Source organism: Pinus tabuliformis, chromosome 2_2 (genome assembly GCF_031772625.1).
Source record: "Pinus tabuliformis cultivar Carrire ecotype Pingquan chromosome 2_2, CPIR1, whole genome shotgun sequence".
In the NCBI taxonomy this organism is placed as follows: Eukaryota; Viridiplantae; Streptophyta; class Pinopsida; order Pinales; family Pinaceae; genus Pinus; species Pinus tabuliformis.
The window spans coordinates 270,252,248-270,274,477 of NC_142300.1; the positions used below are offsets into that span (position 1 = coordinate 270,252,248).

Sequence of the window (22,230 nt, forward strand, 5' to 3'; positions counted from 1 at the left end):
CTACTGAACATTACACTGATCCTTCCACACCGATACCTGTGTTGATGCTTGGCCTGCTGCCCAACATCCACTCCACTGCTACTTCCTGTGCTGCTGCCCATGACACTACCATTGCCACTGCTACATCTGTACTGCAACTCCCTCTCAATATGTTGCCCATGCTGCCCTTAGCACTGCCACTGCAACTCAGTTACCGAGAAGTAAGTAACCGATCTACCCAAAAATCTGACATCCTTGTCAGTCTGGAAGCCTCCTGATGTTGAAGCTACCTCTGCTGCTATCCTGTGCATAGACCTTTGTGCATCTCGCACTGCTGCAACCCCTTTGTGCCTCTCGCATTGCTGCAACCCCTTTGTGCCTCTCGCAGTGTTGCAACCCCGACTACGCTGCTACATACCTCTGCACTCTAGCACTGCCTTGTCGCTCCATCACATCTTGTTTCTACCCGCCATCCGTCATCTTGCTACTGTCGTTAAGGGCTCCCGTAGCCGGATATGATCCAAGAGTTTGGGCACCTCAAGGATCCTGCCCCTCATATTCTGTAGTCCTCCTAACTACAGCTCAATGTCACCCCACCTCTTCTCTAGAGGTGCATGAGCACTCATGGCACAGTTTTCATCAGTCTCGACTTCATTCTCCGCCTTAGACGGAGTTGCCTTGGAGTCGGAAGCCTTTCCCTTGTTCTTCTTCCTGGGACACTAGGATGCATAATGACCCAACTCCCCACTATGGAAGCACTTCACCTTGGAGATATCCTTCTTCTTCCTTTTCCCCTGCTATCCCGTAGATGTTAGGGCCGCATCCTCCTCCTCTTTCTTGATTCGACTTCCTTTGCCACTACTCCCTCCCTTGGTCAACCGTCTGATCTCTTCTTAACGAAGAGCTGCCCACATCTATTCACATCATGGAAGAGTAGCTCTCCCCAAAATGTCTTGGACAAATGTCTCCCACTCCTCGGAGACTGCATTCAGGGAGGTCCTCACCATGAACTCCTGATCCGGCGTGGCCCTTATGGAAGTAAGTTGGTCACGAATCTCCTACAATCTAAGGAGGTATAGATCTATCTGCTCCCCCTTCTGCATATGATACGACCACAGCTGATTCTCCAATAGCATCTTTCGCTGCACGGAAGTGCCCTGATACAATGTCGTCAAAGTATCCCACATCTCCTTTGTTGTGTTCTTTTCAACAATATGTGGTACGACATGATCCTTGACCCCATCAAGGATTATGCACTTTGCCCTCGCCATTGCATCCTCATACTTCTCATTATCAGCTAGGTCGACTGGGATAACCACGGCTCTCAAGGTGAAGCCCTTGATGCGATGTCTATCTAGGACTGCCAGGATCCCGGCCTTCCAAATGACAGTTGGAAGCCCCGTCCAACCTGTCCTGATCCCTTAGTCTTTTCACTGCCATCTCGGCTCCTCTTCTGGACTACTCCCTCTGAGCTTCGGCTTCCCTCCAGGAAATCTCCCTCTAAGTCCTGATTTCCCTGCTGGAAATCTTCGAACCGCTGCTCTCCAATCCTCTTTGCAACTGCAAATCAAATTTGGATTTCTTGGCTAGAAATCCATCAAGGTAGCGACTCCCTCTACCTTGTTTCTATCCCATTAGGTATTGTTCTGCTTCGACAGAAACAACACCCCACCAGCTTCCCAATCCACAAACTGTCCACAACTCCCTAGGCCTCGACAACTGAAGAAAATGAGCCTTCCAGCTCTGCGCAATCACGGCAAAGGCTGAATTACTACTCTGGCCAACTGCGTCAAGCCTACCCGGCTAAGTAGGATGCGTGGCTCTTCGTGAACCTCTTCTGCCTCTGTGTTGGCCCTCTCTCTGGCTCGAAATGATGACACATGCCCTTTGCGTCACTCCTTCTCTGTTGCCTTCTGCTTAGGAGCAACTCTGTCTCTCGGGACAACTGCTACTGCTACAAATTTCCGATATCACTAATTCCTTCAGTCCTCCTATGATCTGCAACGCTCTGATACCATGTTGAAATTTCTAAGTCTGACTCGTTAGAAATCCTACTGCATTATCTAGTTTATTTCTCCTACTTGTTTATTCCATTAACAAGTTATTTATAAATATAAATACTGAAAAAAACACAAATGCAGTCTTAACTCATATACAGATCAACAACTGAAAAACACTGAGACAAACACACAAGGGACACTGTTATTTTTGGACAATCGTCGCCGGAAAAACCAAATGCGGAAAAATCGGTGCAGCAGTTCTAAGGTTTTTATTATTATGCAAATTTCTTTAGTACAACTAGGGTGCCGAAATGGCTCACTCGACAAAGATTGTTACACGGTAGTAATACCTCTTCTCGGAGACAGATATTCAGCCTCTCAGCTCTAGTTTGCCCCACGAAAAATCCTTCCGGCGCTTCTCCTAGTCTCTGTGTCAGCCCTGCTAGCCTCAGTGGAGCTCCTGAACCCTCTGCGTCAGCCTTCTGACTCTCTGCGTCAGCTCTCTGGCCTTCTGCATCACCCACGCAGACCCCTCAACCTCTGCGCAGTCTCTAGCTTCCTCTACGTAGCTTCTGCTGCCTCTGCGTAGCTCTGGTTGCCTCTACGTCGACCTCTTCAATCACTGCGCTGACCCTCAAGTACTATCCCTGCCTCTCTACTATGTACTCACTGCCCCTCGCTACAATAGATCACTTGTTCGAATTTTCTCAACAAGCCCCGCTCCAAAAAATCGAACTGACTGATCAATGTTGGTGTATCTCCAACTGACCCTCAATCCTCCTCTTATACTTTTCCTGTTGACTCTTCAACGGCCGAGATTAAGTCTCTAATCAACGGCTAAGATTAGATTTGGCTTAATCCATGTCATTTAGAACATTCTCACCCAATTTTATATTAATACCCATTAATATTTTAATTTTCCTGAGTTTAAACTTAGGAGCCCCATTAAAAATATTAATTATTTTAATATCTTTTTAACTGGGTGGAATTTCCCCAAACCATTTCTGGGTCTTGTAGATCTTATGTGCCTTAGCCTTTGCACCAATTTTCATGGCTAGAGCACATTCGATGCTACCACAAATCATCACGACTCGCATAATGAATGATACTTTGTCTATAGTCTTGCATCTATACAATGGTTACAGTCTCGCATTGGGTTGATTCGCATAACGATACAGTTAGCATTGATATACAATATGTATGGTTCGCATGGCCCAGGTATGTGGCTCGCACAGCCCAAGTGCATAGCCCGCTCGCTTGGCCCAGGTATGTGGCTCGCATGGCCCAAGTATATGGCTCGCAATGCCTGGTTGGTATGGCCCACCATGCCCAGTTGGTATGGTTCTTCTACATTCAAATTTGCATTCTTTAAGTTAAGTGACAATATGTGAATAAGGTTATATATCAGCTTATGCAACAGTGATATGCCAGAAGCCTTCTTGGACTCGTTTGATTATCAAAAGTTAGTTCACAATTGAAGTTGTGAACTGACTTCTAGTGGCCCTAGGAGGCCTAATGTAATATCTCACTATGGATGTACTTTGTATCTCAGCTGAACAATTGATGAATATCTAATATAAGAAGAAGAATTGAATTCCGTGTTTTCCCTCTTGTGGGGTTTTGCCCTAGTCTCTGACCAAATCCTGGTGCCTCTATTTGTGCATTTTTTCTCCTATGTTCTACTGCATTTCTAATGTTATCGTTCTTTCTACATAATTTTTAATGATGTGATGATGTTATGGGATGAATGCTTATGTAAATGATGAAAAGTACAAAAATGAAATTATTAACAGCAAAGAACAATATAGCCATAAGAAAACTTAACAGATACCACAGAAATGCACAATACATTTCTTAGAGCATGTGTCCATTATTTTCTTCCTAGATGCAGTAGACATGAGCAGTATGGCTAACATCTCTGATTTCTCGCAATTTTCCCAAGTTTTTCAGGTCCAAATTTATGCTACCCTAGCCTAGGGGAGGATCCCTACGAGTAAATACAAGTTAGACCATTAATCTTAAAGAATGTCTTTCTTACCTTATATCTGACAAAAGAAAACTAGTGATTTGTGTCAAGGCTTAAGACAAGCATGTAGACTGCTTATCAAATCACTGGATCAAGATTCAACAAGCTTTAAATGATATTTTGATTAAAGAAGTGTTCTTGCATCATGCTAGAAAAACATCAAACAACAAGTATGGCATGTGACAGGGTTAAGCTTGCTATCTCTCAAATGTGCCCATGTAGTGAATGGTTATTATGCTGATGTGTTTGCAAAAAAGAAAGAGGTGTCAAAGTTCATACTTAATTAATGACTTGAAAAGAGATTTGGAAATGCCAGAGTATTAACTATGTTCTCATTCACCATTCATCCTTATGAATTAAATGGATTAGAGTTAAGTTATGAACATGTAACCATGAGATTAAGAAAATTGATGAGATATAATGTCATTTAACCCATTCCACATTCTCCAGATTTAAGAAAATTGTTTGTGTCAATTCAATATATGCCAATGATTAAGTAGTGTTACTTGCCCCAGTGCTATCATATTTCAGACCTAAGACAGCAAAATATTAGAGATTTATCAACCATTAATTGTAACATGCTGCCAAGAAACTGAAACATGCTTGTGTGTAAAAATTTATTGCTGTTTTATATCAGAGTTTAAGGCAGATTTCCATCACAAATCTTCAGTGAACCATGGATATTTTTAGAGCATATTACCTTGTTACCAAACCATGGATTGAATCAATCATTTGAAGGATTGTTTGAAGTATCTTTGATCATGAAAATCTCAACAGTAGTTTACTCAGATAATGATATAGATAAAACTAGCTCAAACAGTGAATCATCCAACCAAAACTTGCATTAATTTGGTACTTATATAGATCAGTGAATGAATTATCTCAATTTCCGAGCCATCAATCACACATACCAGCAGTAAAGGGTCAAGACATCCATCATTTAGAAGATACTTAAGATGTTTCAATCCAGTTAAAAGGACCATCTATTTGGTCAAGTGCTGCAATCACATATACCAGCAGTGGACAAGGGAAATAAAATGTATCATAAGCAAATAAATAAAAGGGTTAATTTGGAAGTGTATGCCCACGTTCATCATCAATATAAAGACATTGCCTCAACACATTATCAAATAAAACCAAACATTAAAACCCTTAACCACAGATTTTTCCACCACAAAAAGAAGGCTCAAAACATGCTAGTCGTTTGCTCATCCACTTGATAATTACATGAAGTATAGCATCAAAGGCATTTTCAAACAATTACATGAGAGTTTGAGAATGTAAACAAACTTGTATGGCATTTTCAAATAATTATGACTTGCAAAGTTAGGAGGAGAAAAGTTGCAATATTGTTTATGACACAATCTTTCATTTGAAAGGACCTTTGCACAAATGTTTAAGATTATTTTATTGTGAATGACCATATTTTGATGAAACTGGAAAGTAGTTTTTGCAGTAAAACACAATGACACAAGATGGTCCTCAAAAGCAAAATCCCTTCCCTACATCAATGTTTAAACAGCAATTAGTCGACCTCCAGATAACACAAAACAAACAAGTCCAAAACGCCAAAAGGGAAAAAGTGAACAGAATTCATATATGTTGGTTACCTATAATGTAGATAGCTACAACCACTGACCTGTGTAATAAACAGTCACTTGGAGTGCTGAAATCATGATTTTCAATTTTGCAAATCAATGAGACAAATATAGTGATGCATATAATTAAACTGTAAGTCAACTAAAAAAGGTTGTACAGAAATATTCTACTACTTACCAAAAGCATTGGTTTGATCCTCTTTAACGTGTTATTGCAACTTATCAACAATGCTCCAGCAGCCTCAGCAATCCCATGCCTAACTACTTTTGCTGGGTGAGCACATAACTGATGCAAAAGAGAAAATTAAAAAATGGCACGATATGTGAAAGCATGAAAGACATCTGAAGGATAAAATCAACAGAAATAGATTGGCCTCTAGGTTTAGCAATTTCAAAGCAAGTATGGCACCTACAGTTGGAAACGTCGTAGATAGAAGACCATCTACACGTTTTGCTGTCTCCTCCAGCCATTTCTTATCTCGATCAACACGGAAATTTGAACCTTTTGCTCCTTTTCCATCTTTCTGCACTTCAACAACTTTTTCAGTGTTTTGTTGTAACTCTTTATGATCTAAAGCATGATCAGGGACTTCATTAGCTTCTTGAAGAACTTTCTGAGCTTGGGTCTGTGCAGATAAATATCGAAGAGCATCCAAGGTTGACTCTGCTGACTGAGGTTTTCTTGCAAAAGGTCCCGATATAGCCTCATTATAAACATCTGCAACTCCCTCCTCTAGTTGGGTTGTATTGTTCTGATCTCCAAAGGATACGACTAAAAATTCAGCCAAACCTTTAATGGCTTGTTCAATTGCCCCAATACTTCCAGCTGCACCTGAAGTTACTTGGAAGGAATCAGCTGTAATGGATTTTGACATCCGCAAGCACTTTGCCAAACCACTAACAATCCCTGGCAAAAAGAAAGCCAATGCATCTGCAGTCCCAACCTGAGAAAGAAGGAAAATGCAGAAGTAAGAAACAAAATACCTTTCAGTAAAAAAAAATAATAATATAATTTCTGCCTCGTAAATAGTCAATCAATATCATATAAATATCAAAATAAGCAAAATCATCAGAGTACTTCTTTGTTAATATCAAAAGGTCATTTTACTACCTTGGATATAAGTACTCTAAGAGTTGAGATAGAATCGGTACGAAGTTTCCCACTTCCTCGATGACCTCTTGTAGCTTCTGCTTCTGCAATCTACAAGTCAAATTATTTGTCTTATCATCTGATAAAAAAAATCTGCAAGTGCACCATGTACAAAAGCAGTAGACATGTTTGTTTACACAGGACCCTATGCTTCACTAGACTTGAGCCTCTATGAAATGGACAAAGATAATTACTCTTCACAATCTTAGCCTGACGCTTGAAGAAGTGATTTCAACAACATAAAGAGATAAGATATACAAAAATGTTGGTAGAAGTGGAAGAGAGAATAAAGACAGGTCAGAAGAAATAATAAACATCATCACAAATATTCAGAAACAAAGTCTGATTATACCTGAAGAAGTAGTGATAGCAAGTGCCCTACTGCTGCAGATGCATCTTCTGACTGAAGAAATGCAACTAAACACTCTCCATTACTAAATGCTTCTGTTTGCAGATCACTTAGAAAAGAGTCCTTATTCTGGAAAGGTAACTCCGTATTGGAAAAGAAGAAAGGTGATGAGGGAATTAGTTTACATGTGCATGCTTTACCCAAGCATGGCTTTAGGCCAAGCAGTACTTCCCTTAAGCACTTGACTATCCCATGGCGAAATTCTTCAGAAGCCTCAGATGGTGACAGCAAAGCTCCAGAGGTTAACTTCCTTATTATCATTGACATCTGATGCATAAAGTGTCAATTTCAGATACTTCTAGGATAAAAGACAGTAAAAGATTCTTCTTAAAAGCAAAAGAGAAAGAAAAATTGAAAACCCCCTTTTGTTGCAGAAACAGAAGAAGCCTATTGAGTATCAAGAAATCTCTGGTATATTTATTGCATTTCACTGTCTGCTAGACATTCTCAGAAACATTAAGAACAAAAGAATATACACTGTAATTTTATTGTCCAGCTTACAAATTGCCACATGTTATTCTATTGATAATAAGGTTAAATATAGACTTGTAAATGTGTCAACTTCAAGAACTTTGACAATGGAAATCTGCACATTGCTCTGAGATTTAAACTGGCCACGCCGCCACCCATAAGACAAATAAAAGATTTAAACTACAAAAAAAAAACAATAAGTATTCACTGAAAATGCAAAACTTTACAGTATTTTAACTGGCCCCGCATGAGGCAAATAAGCAATTTAAATAAAACAAAATCATTCGCTGGAGATGCCAAGTTAATTTGTAATCAAGTGTGGAGCCAAGACAAGTACTCTTTTGAGACTTTATGTCCTTAGTGTAGATAATTGTTTTTTCTAATTTTGCTTCAATACAAATTCAGTAACTACTAAACTTATAGAATTGTTATTGTAATAACACCAAAATGCTGACCCATTCGATATTTATTAATTTTGATATATCAATAAAGAGGCTACTTGCGTAATCACCATGAAAGGCCATTTGCGTAATTTTTCTGAAAGCAGCCTACCCAGCATCCAGACGCAGCCAGATTCAGGACTTTTCAGAGAGAGAGAAATGAAAAGACTAAAATGTTTTCGTTAACATCTGTAACCCCAAATAGCATATGGAATCACATTGGAAGCCAAAATAAGAACACTGTGGTTCTTCCATTTATTATGGGAAAGGTCCTATTGGTGTTGTTGTCATTGATGGCAAAGGAACAGCAGGAGCAGCAAGGTATGTTGCAGTTGATGATTAACAGCAAGATAGGTCTTTGATGTTATTGATGCATGCACAGTTGATGTTGTGATGCATGTGAGCAGCAAGGTAGAACAGAGAATGTTGAAGAGAGGTGCAAGGCAAGGCAATGTGATGCATTGAGTTATGCTTATGTTGATGCTATGTTGTGAAGGAGTTGTGATGATTGTTATTGAACTGCTTGCATATGCTTATGTTGTTATTGAATTGTTCATTACTATATTGTTGATCACTGTTATGCTTGATGGCAAGGCATGTCGAGCTGATTGCACAGTTAATGTATGCACAAATGAACAGGTATTGTTATGCCTTGGACGTGAGCAGCTTGCTTTCATATGTTGTTACTGCATCTTGAGGTGATTGCATGTTGATGACGTTGCATATATTGTTATGGCAAAGGAACAGCAAGTCATGCTAGATATGGTTGAGTTAATGGCTTCGTTTTTATGGTTGCAAAGCTGCTTGGTATGCTTGTTGTGTTTGGGTGCAAGGTATGCTAGATATGCTAGAACTATTGACAGCAAAACAAAGGAGCAGCAAAGTATCATGGCACAGTTGGTGTATGCACAGTTGTGTGAAGAGGTGCATTGAGTTATGCTTGTGTTGATGCACTGGTTATGGAAATGTAGTTGCATATATTGAGCTGGTTTGTTATCAGAGATTGTTATGTTGCAGAAATTGTTGTGATGCAAGGCAAAGGCAGATGTGTGCAAAACAGGGTTGCAGAGATGTTGGCTTGCATATGTTTTATGTATAAAGTTCATTAAAAGTTGATTAGGAATTTGGTTGTTGTAATCTTTAAAGGTGGACTATATTAATGCATGCTATTTGAATATGTTGAAATTTATTGACATGAAGAATATGAATGCATGTTATTTAGATATGTTGAAATTCATTTTATGTATTTTAATATTCAAGAGTTGAAACAGTTTTGGAATTGAAGAGACACTCTTGGAATGCAAAGAGACAAGTTTTGGCATTTCAAATTCATGTGTGTGGAATACTAACAGCCATCAAAGTTCATTTATAAAATTGTGTGAGGTTGGAGGGCTGAATAGTTAGAGAGTTTGAGAATATAAGAGCTTATTTGAGTTGTTTATTACCTGGCACATATAGAGTTGATGTGAAGCAGATTTGAGGAGAAGAAGAAGTAGAAACACAGATGCAGGTCTGCAAATTTATAGACCAGCTAACCAGCTCATTGTTTTCTTTATGTATTAGGGGACTGTAGTCTCCTTTCAAGTTGCAGCTTGATAAATAACAGGTTGGAGCCTGTTGAGGTAGGAGCCTCCTGTGGGTTGTAGCCTGCAAAAAATTGATGGGAGTTGGAGCTTCCTTGCAAGTTGAAGGTTGCAGAATTCAGGTAGCAATCTCTTGTAGGTTGGAGCCTACAGAAAATCAGATGTAATAAGGGAATAGGAGCTTTCCTTTGCATCATATGTGTTGTTGTTATGTGTTGATGTGATGTTTTGGTTTATATATTACTTCTTGTTCAAATATTAAATCTGTTGTTTATAATGTGTTAATTCATTCATTTAATAGTTCAGTTAATCAGTTAAAAGAAAAGAAATTCAATGTCCATGAATGTACTAAACTGATTCACTGCCCCCACCCCCTAGTTTAGTTAAGTTTCCATCAATTGGTATCAGAGCAAGTTCCTTTTGTGTAAGCCTAACAGCTGGAAGCTAGATCTGGTTCAGTCATGGCCTATCCAAATGCACCTATATTTAGTAAAGCAAACTTTCATGAATGGAGAGATAAGGTAAGAGCAGCACTAATTGCTTCTGGACCTGGTGTATGTAAGCTTGTATGTGATCGATACAATAAAGATGATTCCCCCTCTACTCAAGGACAACAATCGAATGCTAAGGCAAAATGTGCAATGTACAACAATCTTCATAATAAGGATCTTGATACAGTAATAGATTTAAATTCTGCAAAAGAAATATGGGATAGATTTTAGCTCATGCATGAAGGAGATACCAGTAGCAGCAATGTAGAAAAGGAAGAAGAAAAAGTCATGTCAAAAGGAAACCATCCAATCAAATGAGACCTATGCAAGTATGCATGTACTTGATGGTCATGAAGAAAAGTTAGTTGAAGAACAAATCAAGCTTGACTCAGCCTTGGCCGAAATAGACAAACTTGCAAATGAGAGCAGAGATCAAAATTTTAGTTATTGCAAATATGTGATGAAAGAGAATATGAATTCAAGGAGGAAATTATGAACCTTAAGACACAACTTGAAGAAGCAAAGAGAATAGAAGACATGATGAACAATCAGCTGAAGGAAAAAGAGGTACAGTGTGAAAGATTAGAGGTTGAGATTGTCTCAGCTAGAAGTGAGCTAGCTTAAAAGGGCAGACTGTATCGAAAGCTAGAAGAGAAGATTGTATCCATGAAGAACTCAGAAGAGAAGATTAGTAGCACAAAGGGAGCCATCAAAGAAGATAAAACAACTCCCAGAATACATGTACAAGAAGCCATTAGTAGAATGATTAAAAACAAAGGCAAGCAGCAAAATCAGGATGAGTTGAGCAAATTTGGAAAATCTCAAAGGAGATTCTTTGCTCTCTTAAAACATGTCAAAGCAACAAGCAAGCAGAGAAGACAACCATTCACTAGGTACACAAATCATTTCTATGGTTATTGTTATTTGTGCAATGGATTTGGACATAAGGCGATTGAATGCAAAATGTGTGCAAAGGAAAACATGAACACAGAAAGACACACACCATTTCCTCCATTTCTTGGTCATATAAGGTGCTATTTGTGTAACAACCTTGGCCACATGGCCAAAGATTGCAAGATGCCATGTACCCTTAAGAAATCTAGGCAAAAGATGGAGACCACTGCAAGCAGACCAAACAATGAGTCAAAAACAAATGTAGACAACATGAGACAACCCACTAAAGTGTGAAAGAGTAAGAAAAATGAACATTAGTTGACTTCAATGACAAATTGAAGTCAACATGGTCTCAAGGGGAGCTGCTCAAGAAAGAAAAGTAGCCATCCAATTAGTATTAAAGCAGTATCTTCTGGCGAGAGCAGCCCCAAGAATGTCTTGGAAGACATAACAATTATGAGAAAAAATGTAGGATTAGACTTGGAGCTTTACTTATGGGCAGCGTAATAATTGACGATAGGCCACGACAAAAACAAATGGTGTCCTTGAGAAAGGTTTAAATGGTTGTTATAGCTGGAGAAAATCCTAATCGAAGTGCTAAGAACATTGACAAGATAGTAAAGGCATTTTATTTTTGAGCTAAAATTAAGATCAAAACCATTGAAGGATAGAGTGGTATTGGAGATCCCCCAATCCAAAGAGAAAACGCTCAAGGAAACAATGAGCACCACACCACCTACACAATGCATTCATCAGAAAAGTTAGAGTATTACCAGTAAAAAGAAGAAAAAGAACAAAACTCAAGATATTCAAGTCATTATAAATATGTAGATTTTCAAATCACCACTCCGTTGAATATATTACAGAGAGCAAATAAAAGCTTCTAAGGATGATGTTAAGAGTAAAGAGAAATATTCTAAAAGAAAAGGAGATGAGAAAAAGCTTGATGAAGTACCACGATATCCAAGATTTTCCTTAACATAGCAAGGACTCTAAAGTGTATTCAAAGGCACTGTAGAGAGCATATGCAAAAGAAAAAGGGGTCAAAGTCTTAAGCTTCAATGAAATGCAGTGGATGCAAAGGGTCTGGCATGAAAATCTCTATTAGGCTGTTTTTTTTAAATCATTTAATCTACGACACATACAAGTTTACAACATGAAGGGCGATTTTTCTGAACGAGACCCAAAGTGAAAAGGTTCTTACTATTCATCTTTTCAAATAAGTGCGCAAGACGAAGATAAAGGGACATTACAAAGACCTCAAAGGTCATTTAACACAAATCCTAGTATTATTTGCAAAAGTTTCCTGAAGACAAGGCTTCCGAGATTAGGATATGTTTACAAAAGGTTTTCTCATCCTGTCGTCGATTAGCACAGGCTCCCTTTACATTATGAAAAGCAGCACCTCAACATAGCAACCTAAAGAGAAGAAACTAAAATAATCTACAACTTCTCAAAATACCCATCAACAGGGCTTAAAATGGTATCCTAAATACTCTGATCAAATGGCATATAAACTAGTGATTGTAGTGTCTCCATACAGGATCAAACGAAATGCAGAAGTTTTGACAGCATAAATTCGATGGGATCTGGAGGTGGAAAGAAAGAAGAAGAATGAGGTTCATATAGATGGAATGGACAGGGAAGTTTGGAGATGTGAGAGAAATCACTCCTCAACACTTGCACTCACAAAATGTTAACTCAAAACCCAAATATCGGATCTTTATGACTGCTGCAATCACAAATTATTAGAGATAAAATGTCAATCCCTTGAAGAAACCCTTCTTTGCAATGAGATCTAGCCCTTGTAAGGCTTACGGCCTTCTTAATGCTTGCAAAATAGGTCTCAAACACTAGAGGGCCTTTGGAAAATGATTTTCTTCCCCAATCTGAAAATAAGCAACCTACAAAAATGGGCTCAAAAAACCTAGACATCTAGGGTTTTTAAGGGTTGGAAATTTCAGAAGTTTACTCCTTTCTTTGATCCCTTGAGAGATTTCACTTGTACAAATAAAAAGAAATTTTCCCAAGAAAAACACAATATATACAAAAATAAAATAAAAACCCCAAGAATTTCTCATTAAAACCATTTTTTATTAACTCAAAAATGATTATTTTGAGCTAATTTCCTCAAAAATTTCACTGACTTAACCACCAAGGTCCAAGGGTCCAATTTTTCTTGAAATTTCCAATATTCCTTTGGTGGGGAACCTCCAAAAATTAATTTCTTTTAGACCCATGAATTTTTCCACTTCGAAAATTAATTTCTCACATTTTAATTTTTTACTCTGAATTAATTAATTTTTTGGCTTATGATTTAATTTTATTTTTGCCAGAAAAATTAATTAATTGGCTCGTGAGGGGATTAATTATTTTTCCACCCTCTAATATTTTAGTCATTGCGTCTAAGTATGAGGGACCATGCACTAAAATATTTTTTACATAAGATTTTACAAATTCAACCCTAAAAGGTGGAATACCCGTTTGCTATAGACCCTCATAAAACTTACTCAATTCTGCGACACAATATGATCTAGTAGACCAAGTGATTTGTTATAAGATAATTTAGCCAAATAGCTTAAATTATCCCCAAATTTGAGACTTAGAGCACATCCGATGCTATCAGAAATCAACACACATATTTCGGTAGCTCGTATGGATCGGATATCATTTCAAAAGGCTAGAGTCTTGAAGACTCGCATTAAGAGTTCTAAGATTGCTACATCTGATGGATCTCTAAGGTTCGCAATTTTGGGTTCACAATGTTTTGGTATGAGGGTATTATTATATGTTGACATACTTTAATGTATGGCATCGAGGAATTATATCTTACAACGCATTGACACAGAGGCATGTTCTCTCAAGCAAATCGCTTGATTTATGGTTCACACTATATCTTGTGGATTACATCGCATGATGCAGAAATTCATACAGTGGCATTAATTCTATGGAAAATACTCTGGCATCACTTGGAGCTCGATATAAAATCTCAAGTAATATCATGGAATTTGCTCGATCTATGTATAGGCTCGACTGAGGAAAAACTCGGAACTGGCTCGATATCTGTGGCATCATGTTGGCCTATAGTTCATTACGTAATTGTGATGGCCTAGATCTATGGCTCGATGGCTTGCACAGAGATATAACTATGGTGACTTGTTCACAGGCGGTGATGTCTCATAGGTTTTGTGTCTACGAAAGATTACAGTACAGCAAAACTGGTTGTGTGTGAGTGTGATCTGAAGTAGATGATGGTCACACTGAGGATGAACTACAATAAATGGTCTCGTTGTTATAACAAATAATAGAGTAATGACATAACAATGAGAAGAAAGGATCTATTATTGAATAATGATGACATATAAAGCACGAATATCACTATGAGATGTGATCATCATGAGGCTGACTTACCATCGACTTTTGATAAATAAATAAGAATTGTCGAGGCTCTTATGACTCTGTTAACATTGTTGGAAAGTAACTATGGTGACATGCCTTTGATTTATACAACTATCAGGTAGGATTATGATCTACAGAATATATGACAATAAAGGATTTTGGTTACAGTACAGTGATAGTGCTGAAAATCATGATCCATGATGACATTGATAGAGGTATGACTATGGCAAGCACTGAATGGCCTGTCAATTGTTAACTACGTTGGTTAATGAATAGTATTATGGATAATCTCCAAAAAGTGTGATGATCTAATTCAACAAAGGATGATACCAATGAAGTCGACATAGAGCTCTGGAGGATAATTGATGGGCAGATGATTAAAGATTTTAAAATAGGCTCTATGAATGGAGTAGTTTATCCTTGAAGCAGTTTTGGACAAAGCTATTCAAAGCACTTGTGTTGAAGAATTGGAGAAGGACCGAATCCTTGAAAAGCATGGTAGGAGGTATGTATAAATATTTATGTGCATTCCATGTTATAGGATTATGGTAATGGTCATTAGAAAGGGTTTGTAAGGCAATTAACATTTTGCAGCATACTTTGCATGATAAAAATATAGGGTTTGCAGATCTTACATTTTTAATGTTTTTGGTATCTAGAGTTCGTAAACCCAAAATGGGACTTAGATTAGAAAACCCTAGAAAGTGAAAACCCTAACCCTTATTGGTTGTTCCCTCTAAGGAAACACTAGCTCTTGACATGTAGGGTTTGAAGATTCAATTTTGAAAGGATAATCTAAGGTATGTAGTAAAACCTTAATAAGGGTTGAATTGAATAAACCTTAGGGCTTGAAAGTCAAAACCCTAGGTCTAATGTTTCTGCTAGAAGTAAAAACCCTACCAAGGGTTAGGTCAAGAAATATAAGGTTTGTAACTAGAACCCTATAAGTATACCCTTTTGAGATAATGTGGAAACCCTAGATTGACAAAATTGACATCATGCTTTTCTCTTTGTATATTTTGCTTGGTTGTACTTGTCAGTGAAAATGCAGGTACATGATGTAATGTTCCTAAACAGGAATGTAACTAGAACCCTATAAGTATACCCTTTTGAGATAATGTGGAAACCCTAGATTGACAGAATTGACATCATGCTTTTCTCTTTGTATATTTTGCTTGGTTGCACTTGTCGGTGAAAATGCAGGTACATGATGTAATGTTCCTAAACAGGAATGTAAGTGATATACAAAGCATGCAAACAATCCAACAATCAGAAAAAACGAAATATACATTAAGCACCCATGGAAACACTAGAAATAGAGAACTGTTGAGCCATTTTATTACTTCTTCAGGAGCAAATACAATAGTAAAATACAATGGTGCACCTGGGCTTGTCACAATGTACAAGCATGACAAAACCCAGGTGAGAAATTGTTGAACTGAAGGCTGCTACAACTGCTGCACCAAACTGAACTACAGTAGCCCAGAAAACTACCCTGTTTGCTGACTTCGAAGGGTTGGAATCACTGCTTCCCGTGCTCAGAAAATCATGAGATTTTAGCTCCTTGCTCCTTGGCCTAAACCCAGAAATACCCACGAAGGAATTGGCCAAATGTTGACCTCAGAATTTTCGCCCAAATTCCTCTTAGCTCTTCTCGCTGCTAGCTGAGTTGGGACCCCTTAGATCTGTCCAGAAAATTCTATAAATTTAGGAGTGTGATCCTTGCCCAAAACCAAGAAAAACCCAGAAAGACTTTCCCTTGGTTCCAACCTTCAAAAATTGACACTTCACAGCCTCCTCCAATTTCAAATTTTGTTACTGTGACTGATTCTGTCAATCTCTGCTCTCCCAACTCCAGCAATCCTCATCAAATGGCCCTCCAAGTGATCTCCTACTTCTCTCGACCAACTCCAGCTCTACAACTCCTTCCTCCAACTCCCACGTGAGCCTAGTGATGGCTCTCTGTGCAGGCCTCGGTAACTGTAAATCGAACTACTGGGATGTTGGCTCTGTTGGATCCAAACTCGCAAGAAAGGTTGGCCCTTTGCTTCTCTCCCAATCTTCTAACTCTCCCGGCAAATGCTTGATCACTGATAGCTCCAAACTCCCCTTGCGTAATCTCCAGCGAGCCAGAAATACGCACTCCCAGTTGTGGTTGAATGGTAGTGTGGTTACACACTCCTGGAACTCCTGTAATACTTATGGAACTGCCTCTCTAGGGTAGGCATGGATGGTCCCTCGAAGTAGAGGTTGAAACTCCCGCTTGAGAGATTCGTGGCTAAACAATCAGTTGACTCAGCTAAATAGTAGAGTGAACAGTCAAGTAATTTTGATTGCAAGGTGTAAGAATGAATCCAAAATGAAAGTTGCTCTCTCCTTATAACTCCTTGGGCCTCCCTAGCCTCATGTGGGCCCCCCCATCCACCTATTCGACTGTCCCTCCAAGCTATTCGAATGGGCCAATTCGAACTCCCATGTGGGTGGCCCCCACATTCCACTAGCAACCAAATAAAGTCGAATTTCCCCCTAAGTCCCTAAGTCGAAAATAATGGGTTCTCTTCCTCCGCCAAAATTGTTCAAAATTGTGTAGCAGCACCCTGTTACAAATGTGTTTGAGAAGGGACATGACAGTCCTCCCCTCCCAAATGTTGCTTGCCCTCAAGCAACCTCACAGCTGGGTGCTCCAAAATGTGCTCACCCTCCCAAGTGGCATCCTCATCCGGCAAGCTCTTCCAATGCACCAAAAATCGCTTGTCCTCAAGCAATGCCTGAGCAAGCAACCTCTCTAACTGTTGCTCCCCACTGTCACTGCAAAATGTGCCAGGGTCCCAGATGTGCCACTAGATCGTGCCTGACCTCTGCACTATCCTGATATGGAAGAATCCTTCAATACCAGGATCCCAGGAAATCCTATCCAACATGAAGCTCCCCTCGCTCCACTCACTATCTTGCTCGGTGAAAGTACCAGAAGTCCCCTGCTCCATCAGTGACTCGCTAAAGCCCAATGGAAGATCTGTATGATCTCCCCCTACAGTAGTCGATGCATCCCTAAAGGTTATTGAGCTGTGAAGAGCTGTGATGCCCCAGTTCCCTGCTAGTCCCAAAGTGGTGCCACCATGTTGACGTTGCACTACTTTGACTATGTCATACTCCCCATCGTGCGCAGTCAGTATCCTCCTCTCCTAGAACTCGATGGTGGAATACTGAAAGAGGCGAGACACATCCTGCCTGGGCATCTCCATGGCACCCAGGCCTACCCATCCAAATCTAACTCCGAACCTGTGCAGCAACAGAGAATGTTTGCCTCCCCATATGATGAAACCCTCTGTGAACCCCCATGTGTCATCCCAAGAGCGAACTATATCACTCTCTGCTACGACTTCGCCCATCACGAGTGATCTATCAATCAATTGAATCCCTGCGTCCCATAGCCAGACCTGCTGCGGCATAGCCCTATCAACTGATGGAATCCCTCTGGCCCTCATCTCTAGTCCCTGCATATGATCACTATATAGGCTCCATATATCGTGGGCTAATATGATGCATGCTAATTTGCCCTGTGTCTACCACTGTGGAGTACGGATGATCAATGGAAGCCACGTGTGCCAAAGAGCTACGCCCTGAATGGAACCAAAAGATGAGTATCTGATACTTGTAATCGACTCAAGGTATGTGGATCCCTCTTGTCCCTGCCAACCATCTCCCCTGGGTCTGCCATCCGCCCTCTCAATAATGTGCCAATATAAGGTCTGGATCCCGAACACATATCGGGAAATTACCTTGGTCGTAACCGCTATCCTCTGCTCATGCTCGGTCCCGACATGCCATGAGAAAAGTGTGACACGTCTCCCTCGGGACTAGATCCCTAGACGTAGGCTTGCTGATGAACGATATGCCACCCCTATAAATGATCACCTCATCCCCCAACCTGTGGTTGTCAACTGACGCACCAACCCAACACCACTGCTGAAAAGTCTCCCCCCTAGTGCGTTGAGTCTCACCCAAATATCTCGGGTGAGCTCCTCGTCCCCCATGGCTCATGCCCAAAGTGCAGAATGTCGACAGCAAAATCGACTGCGCCTGTGAGGGATGTAGAAGAGGGTCAGGCGTGTCAATCCCCGCTAATACCATCAAGTATCACTCATCTGTGTCCCCATCAATCCTTGGTGAACTACACCCAAAGGTATGCCTGGTGTTTCCGTCCAAGGGTCTCCTTGGAGGCGACACTCCATGACCTCGTTGTGCAGCACTATACACCCTGCATGCCACCGATCATCCCAATACTCCTAGACATGCCACTGTACACCATGGCCTACCCTTGTACACCGTTGGATACCCTCGGCTACGACTATGCCATCCTGTACTGGCCTGGGTCCTGCATGTGTCACTGTACCTGTCACTCCCCGCATGTACTCAATGCGATGTGAGGCACTCCCACTCCACAATGCAATCCAACATACTATGACACACCACCTTGCATCTCCATGCTCCTCTGTAGGCCCCTGCTCCTCACTCCATAGCCCCGCACACCACTGGATGCTATGGCCTAACGTTGGGTCTGTATGCATCAGACTACATCCCTCTACATAACATTGGACGCTATGACATAACTCTGTGTAGTCTTGTGTACCACTGCCCACTGTCGTACCACCCTGTAACATACAGTATCCTGCATGGGCCAAAATATCGACCTCTCTGCTAGTATGCCCTCCATGATGTGGGCTACATCCCCCCATCTGCTCTGAAAGACCTAAGCGGCCCGACTCCCCACATGCTAACGGAAATGACACTATTGCGCCTATCCTCAATAGTCCATGCATCCCATATGCTAGTAAGAGAGCACTCTCTCCATACAATGCCCTATCTGATAGCCTATTGATGCCACCTCCTCCTACCAGCTCCTGCCAGAGTAAGCTAGTCACCCTGTGACTCCACGCACCGTCAATATGCCAAGACAACTCATGAAATTTGTCTGCTCGCCTGTCAAACCATCCTGTCACTAGTGTTGACTGGGGCTCTGATGGAGATCTAAAAATGTGGGTGCGGTCAAAAGTCAAACCCATCCCATAGCTACTACCATCTCTATAATGTGATGGAAAATCCCACCTGGATCCCAAAAATAGTCCTGCCCTCAAGTCCCTCTGGTAATCCATGGCCTCTGCTGACATGTGGCCATGGATGTATCCAACCACCTAACCTGCTCCATTGAGTACCAGCTTAGTACCTCTCGCCATCCAATCCCAAAGGAGAGATCGAATGTGTAATCCTCTATGGAAGGAACAAGCCCTCCAAGCTGATGTGGTATCATGCTCAGCTCAGTCCTACTAACCTATCCACCCCCTCGGGTACGTCTAGACAACTCGGCCTCCCTCAATCCAATGCATAAGGGTGGGTTGATAACGCTATAGACCCTGCCAGTGGGCCTCTGAAGTGAATTGTGCTGAAAACCCAATGCGTGACCTCTATGCTGCCCCTCATCAATGGCTAGCCCAAGGGATGGTTGCACATCCTCCTCCATCACGAGCTCAACATGAGCCTTCGACTGCTCCTCCATAGACAACCCAATATGCACGATATGCTCACCAGTCAGTTGTAGGCGACTGTCGTCTGGCAACTCCGTCATAGATCTAGAGGCCTTTGTACCTATCGACTCCTCAACAACAGTGGAGTTGTCTTCCGACACCTCACCAACCTGTGGTGCATTGTTATCACCTGAGAACTCGGTCACAACCCTGAATACCTCATCAATGGATGACGCCTCATCAATGGGTGTATGCTCAACTATCTCTTTGCCAACCATGGCCCCTTCAACTACTCTTGCATCCTTTTTCTTAATACTTCTCATCATCACTGCAAATCCTATTGAATCTCCATTAGTTTGTGCATACCCCTTAGTTCACAGAATTCCCAAAAAGAGAGGGACGCCTGAATGCCATGACCCAATGATTGGTATGCCCTCCAGTTTTCCCCCAATAACTCCACATCAGTTGCAATCATGTCCGGATTCCCAACTGAGGAATGAATCAACTTCTTCCCCACATCAATCATCATTTGTTGTATCCTCACCACCTCATTCCAGGTGACTACCATGTTGTTTGATTCTAATCTTTCCCATAGGCTGAGCCAAGATTATGGCTCTGATACCACTATAATGTTCCTAAATAGGGATGTAAGTGATATACAAAGCATGCAAACAATCCAACGATCAGAAAAACGAAATATACATTAAGCACCCATGGAAACACTAGAAATAGAGAACTGTTGAAAATACAATAGTAAAATAGAATGGTGCACCTGGGCTTGTCTCAATGGACAAGCATGACAAAACCAAGGTGAGAAAATGTTGAACAGAAGGCTGCTACAACTGTTGCACCAAACTGAACTGCGTTGCCTCAGAAAACTACTCTGTTTGCTGACTTCGAAGGGCTGGAATCACTGCTTCCTGTGCTCAAAAAATTATGAGATTTCAACTTCTTGCTCCTTGGCCTAAACCCAGAAAAAAACCCACGAAGGAATTGGCCAAATGTTGACTTGGAATTTTGGCCCAAATTCCCCTTAGCTCTTCTAGTTGTTGGTAGAGTTCGGACCCCTGTTTGACCCCTTAGAGCTGCCCAGAAAATTCTATAAATTTAGGAGTGTGATCATTGCCCAAAACCCAGGAAAAGCCCAGAAAGAGTTTCCCTTGGTTTCAACCTTCAAAAATTGACCCTTCACAGCTTGGCCCTCCTCCAATTTCGAATTATGTTGCTGTGACTGATCCTATCAATCTCTGCTCTCCCAACTCCAAAAATCCTCCTCAAATGGCCCTCCAAGTGATCTCCTACTTCTCCCGGCCAGCTCCAGCTCTACAATTCCTTCCTCCAACTCCCACGTGAGCCTAGTGATGGCTCTCTGCACAGGCCCAAGTAACTGTAAATCGGACTGTTGGGATGATGGCTCTACTGGCTCCAAACTCACAAGAAAGGTTGGCCCTTTGTTGCTCTCCCAATCCTCTAACTCTCCCGGCAAATGCTTGATCACTGATAGCTCCAAACTCCCCTTGCGTATTCTCCAGCTAGCCAAAAATACACTCCCTGTTGTGGCTGAATGGTAGTGTTGTAACACACTCCCAAAACTCCTGAAATACTTATGGAACTGCCTCTCTAGGGCGGGCACGAATGGTCCCCCGAAGTAGAGGTTGAATCTCCTGCTTGAGAGATTCGTGGCTAAACAGTCGGTTGACTCAGCTAAACAGCAGAGTGAACAATCAAGTAATTTTGATTGCAAGGTGTAAGAATGAATCCAAAATGAGAGTTGCTCCCTCCTTATAACTCCTTGGGCCTCCCTAGCCTCATGTGGGCCCCCCCATCCACCTATTCGACTTTCCCTCCAGGCTATTCGAATGGGCCAATTCAAACTCCCATGTGGGTGGCCCCCACATTCCACTAGCAACCAAATAAAGTCAAATGATGGGTTCTCTTCCTTAGCCAAAATTGTGCAAAATTTTGTAGCAGCACCCTGTTACAAATGTGTTTGAGAAGGGACATGACACATGATAAAGGAAGCAAGATGATGAGCATGATGGAAAGAGGGAACTGTAAGGACGCTGATGGACATAATGTTGATGCTTCCAGTCGACGTTATATGGAGACAGAGCATGCAAAGGAATGTTGATTATAGAGGGAGCTAGTAACCGAATTTGACATGATGCCTACTAAAAAGGTTATTATGATCTGGTAACTCTGATATCAATGATCCACTTGGGATATGACTTGGCTCCTTGGGAAAACATATTACAAAAGCATGTGAAG

The 22,230-nt window shown here is 40.9% G+C and overlaps 1 protein-coding gene across 4 annotated transcripts in view; it reads right to left on the reverse strand.

Annotated features, from left to right (window-relative positions):
* LOC149192347 (ARM repeat superfamily protein) overlaps positions 1-22,230 on the reverse strand; it is a 336,187-nt gene that overhangs the window by 219,725 nt on the left and 94,232 nt on the right. For all 4 annotated transcript variants that reach the window (XM_089404557.1, XM_089404556.1, XM_089404558.1 and 1 more), the window contains exons 3-6: positions 7,106-7,429; positions 6,715-6,804; positions 6,017-6,547; positions 5,782-5,889 (exon numbers count right to left, since the gene is read on the reverse strand). In XM_089404557.1, coding sequence (XP_089260683.1) covers positions 5,782-5,889; positions 6,017-6,547; positions 6,715-6,804; positions 7,106-7,429 — 1,053 coding nt within the window. The remainder of the gene's footprint in view (positions 1-5,781; positions 5,890-6,016; positions 6,548-6,714; positions 6,805-7,105; positions 7,430-22,230) is intronic.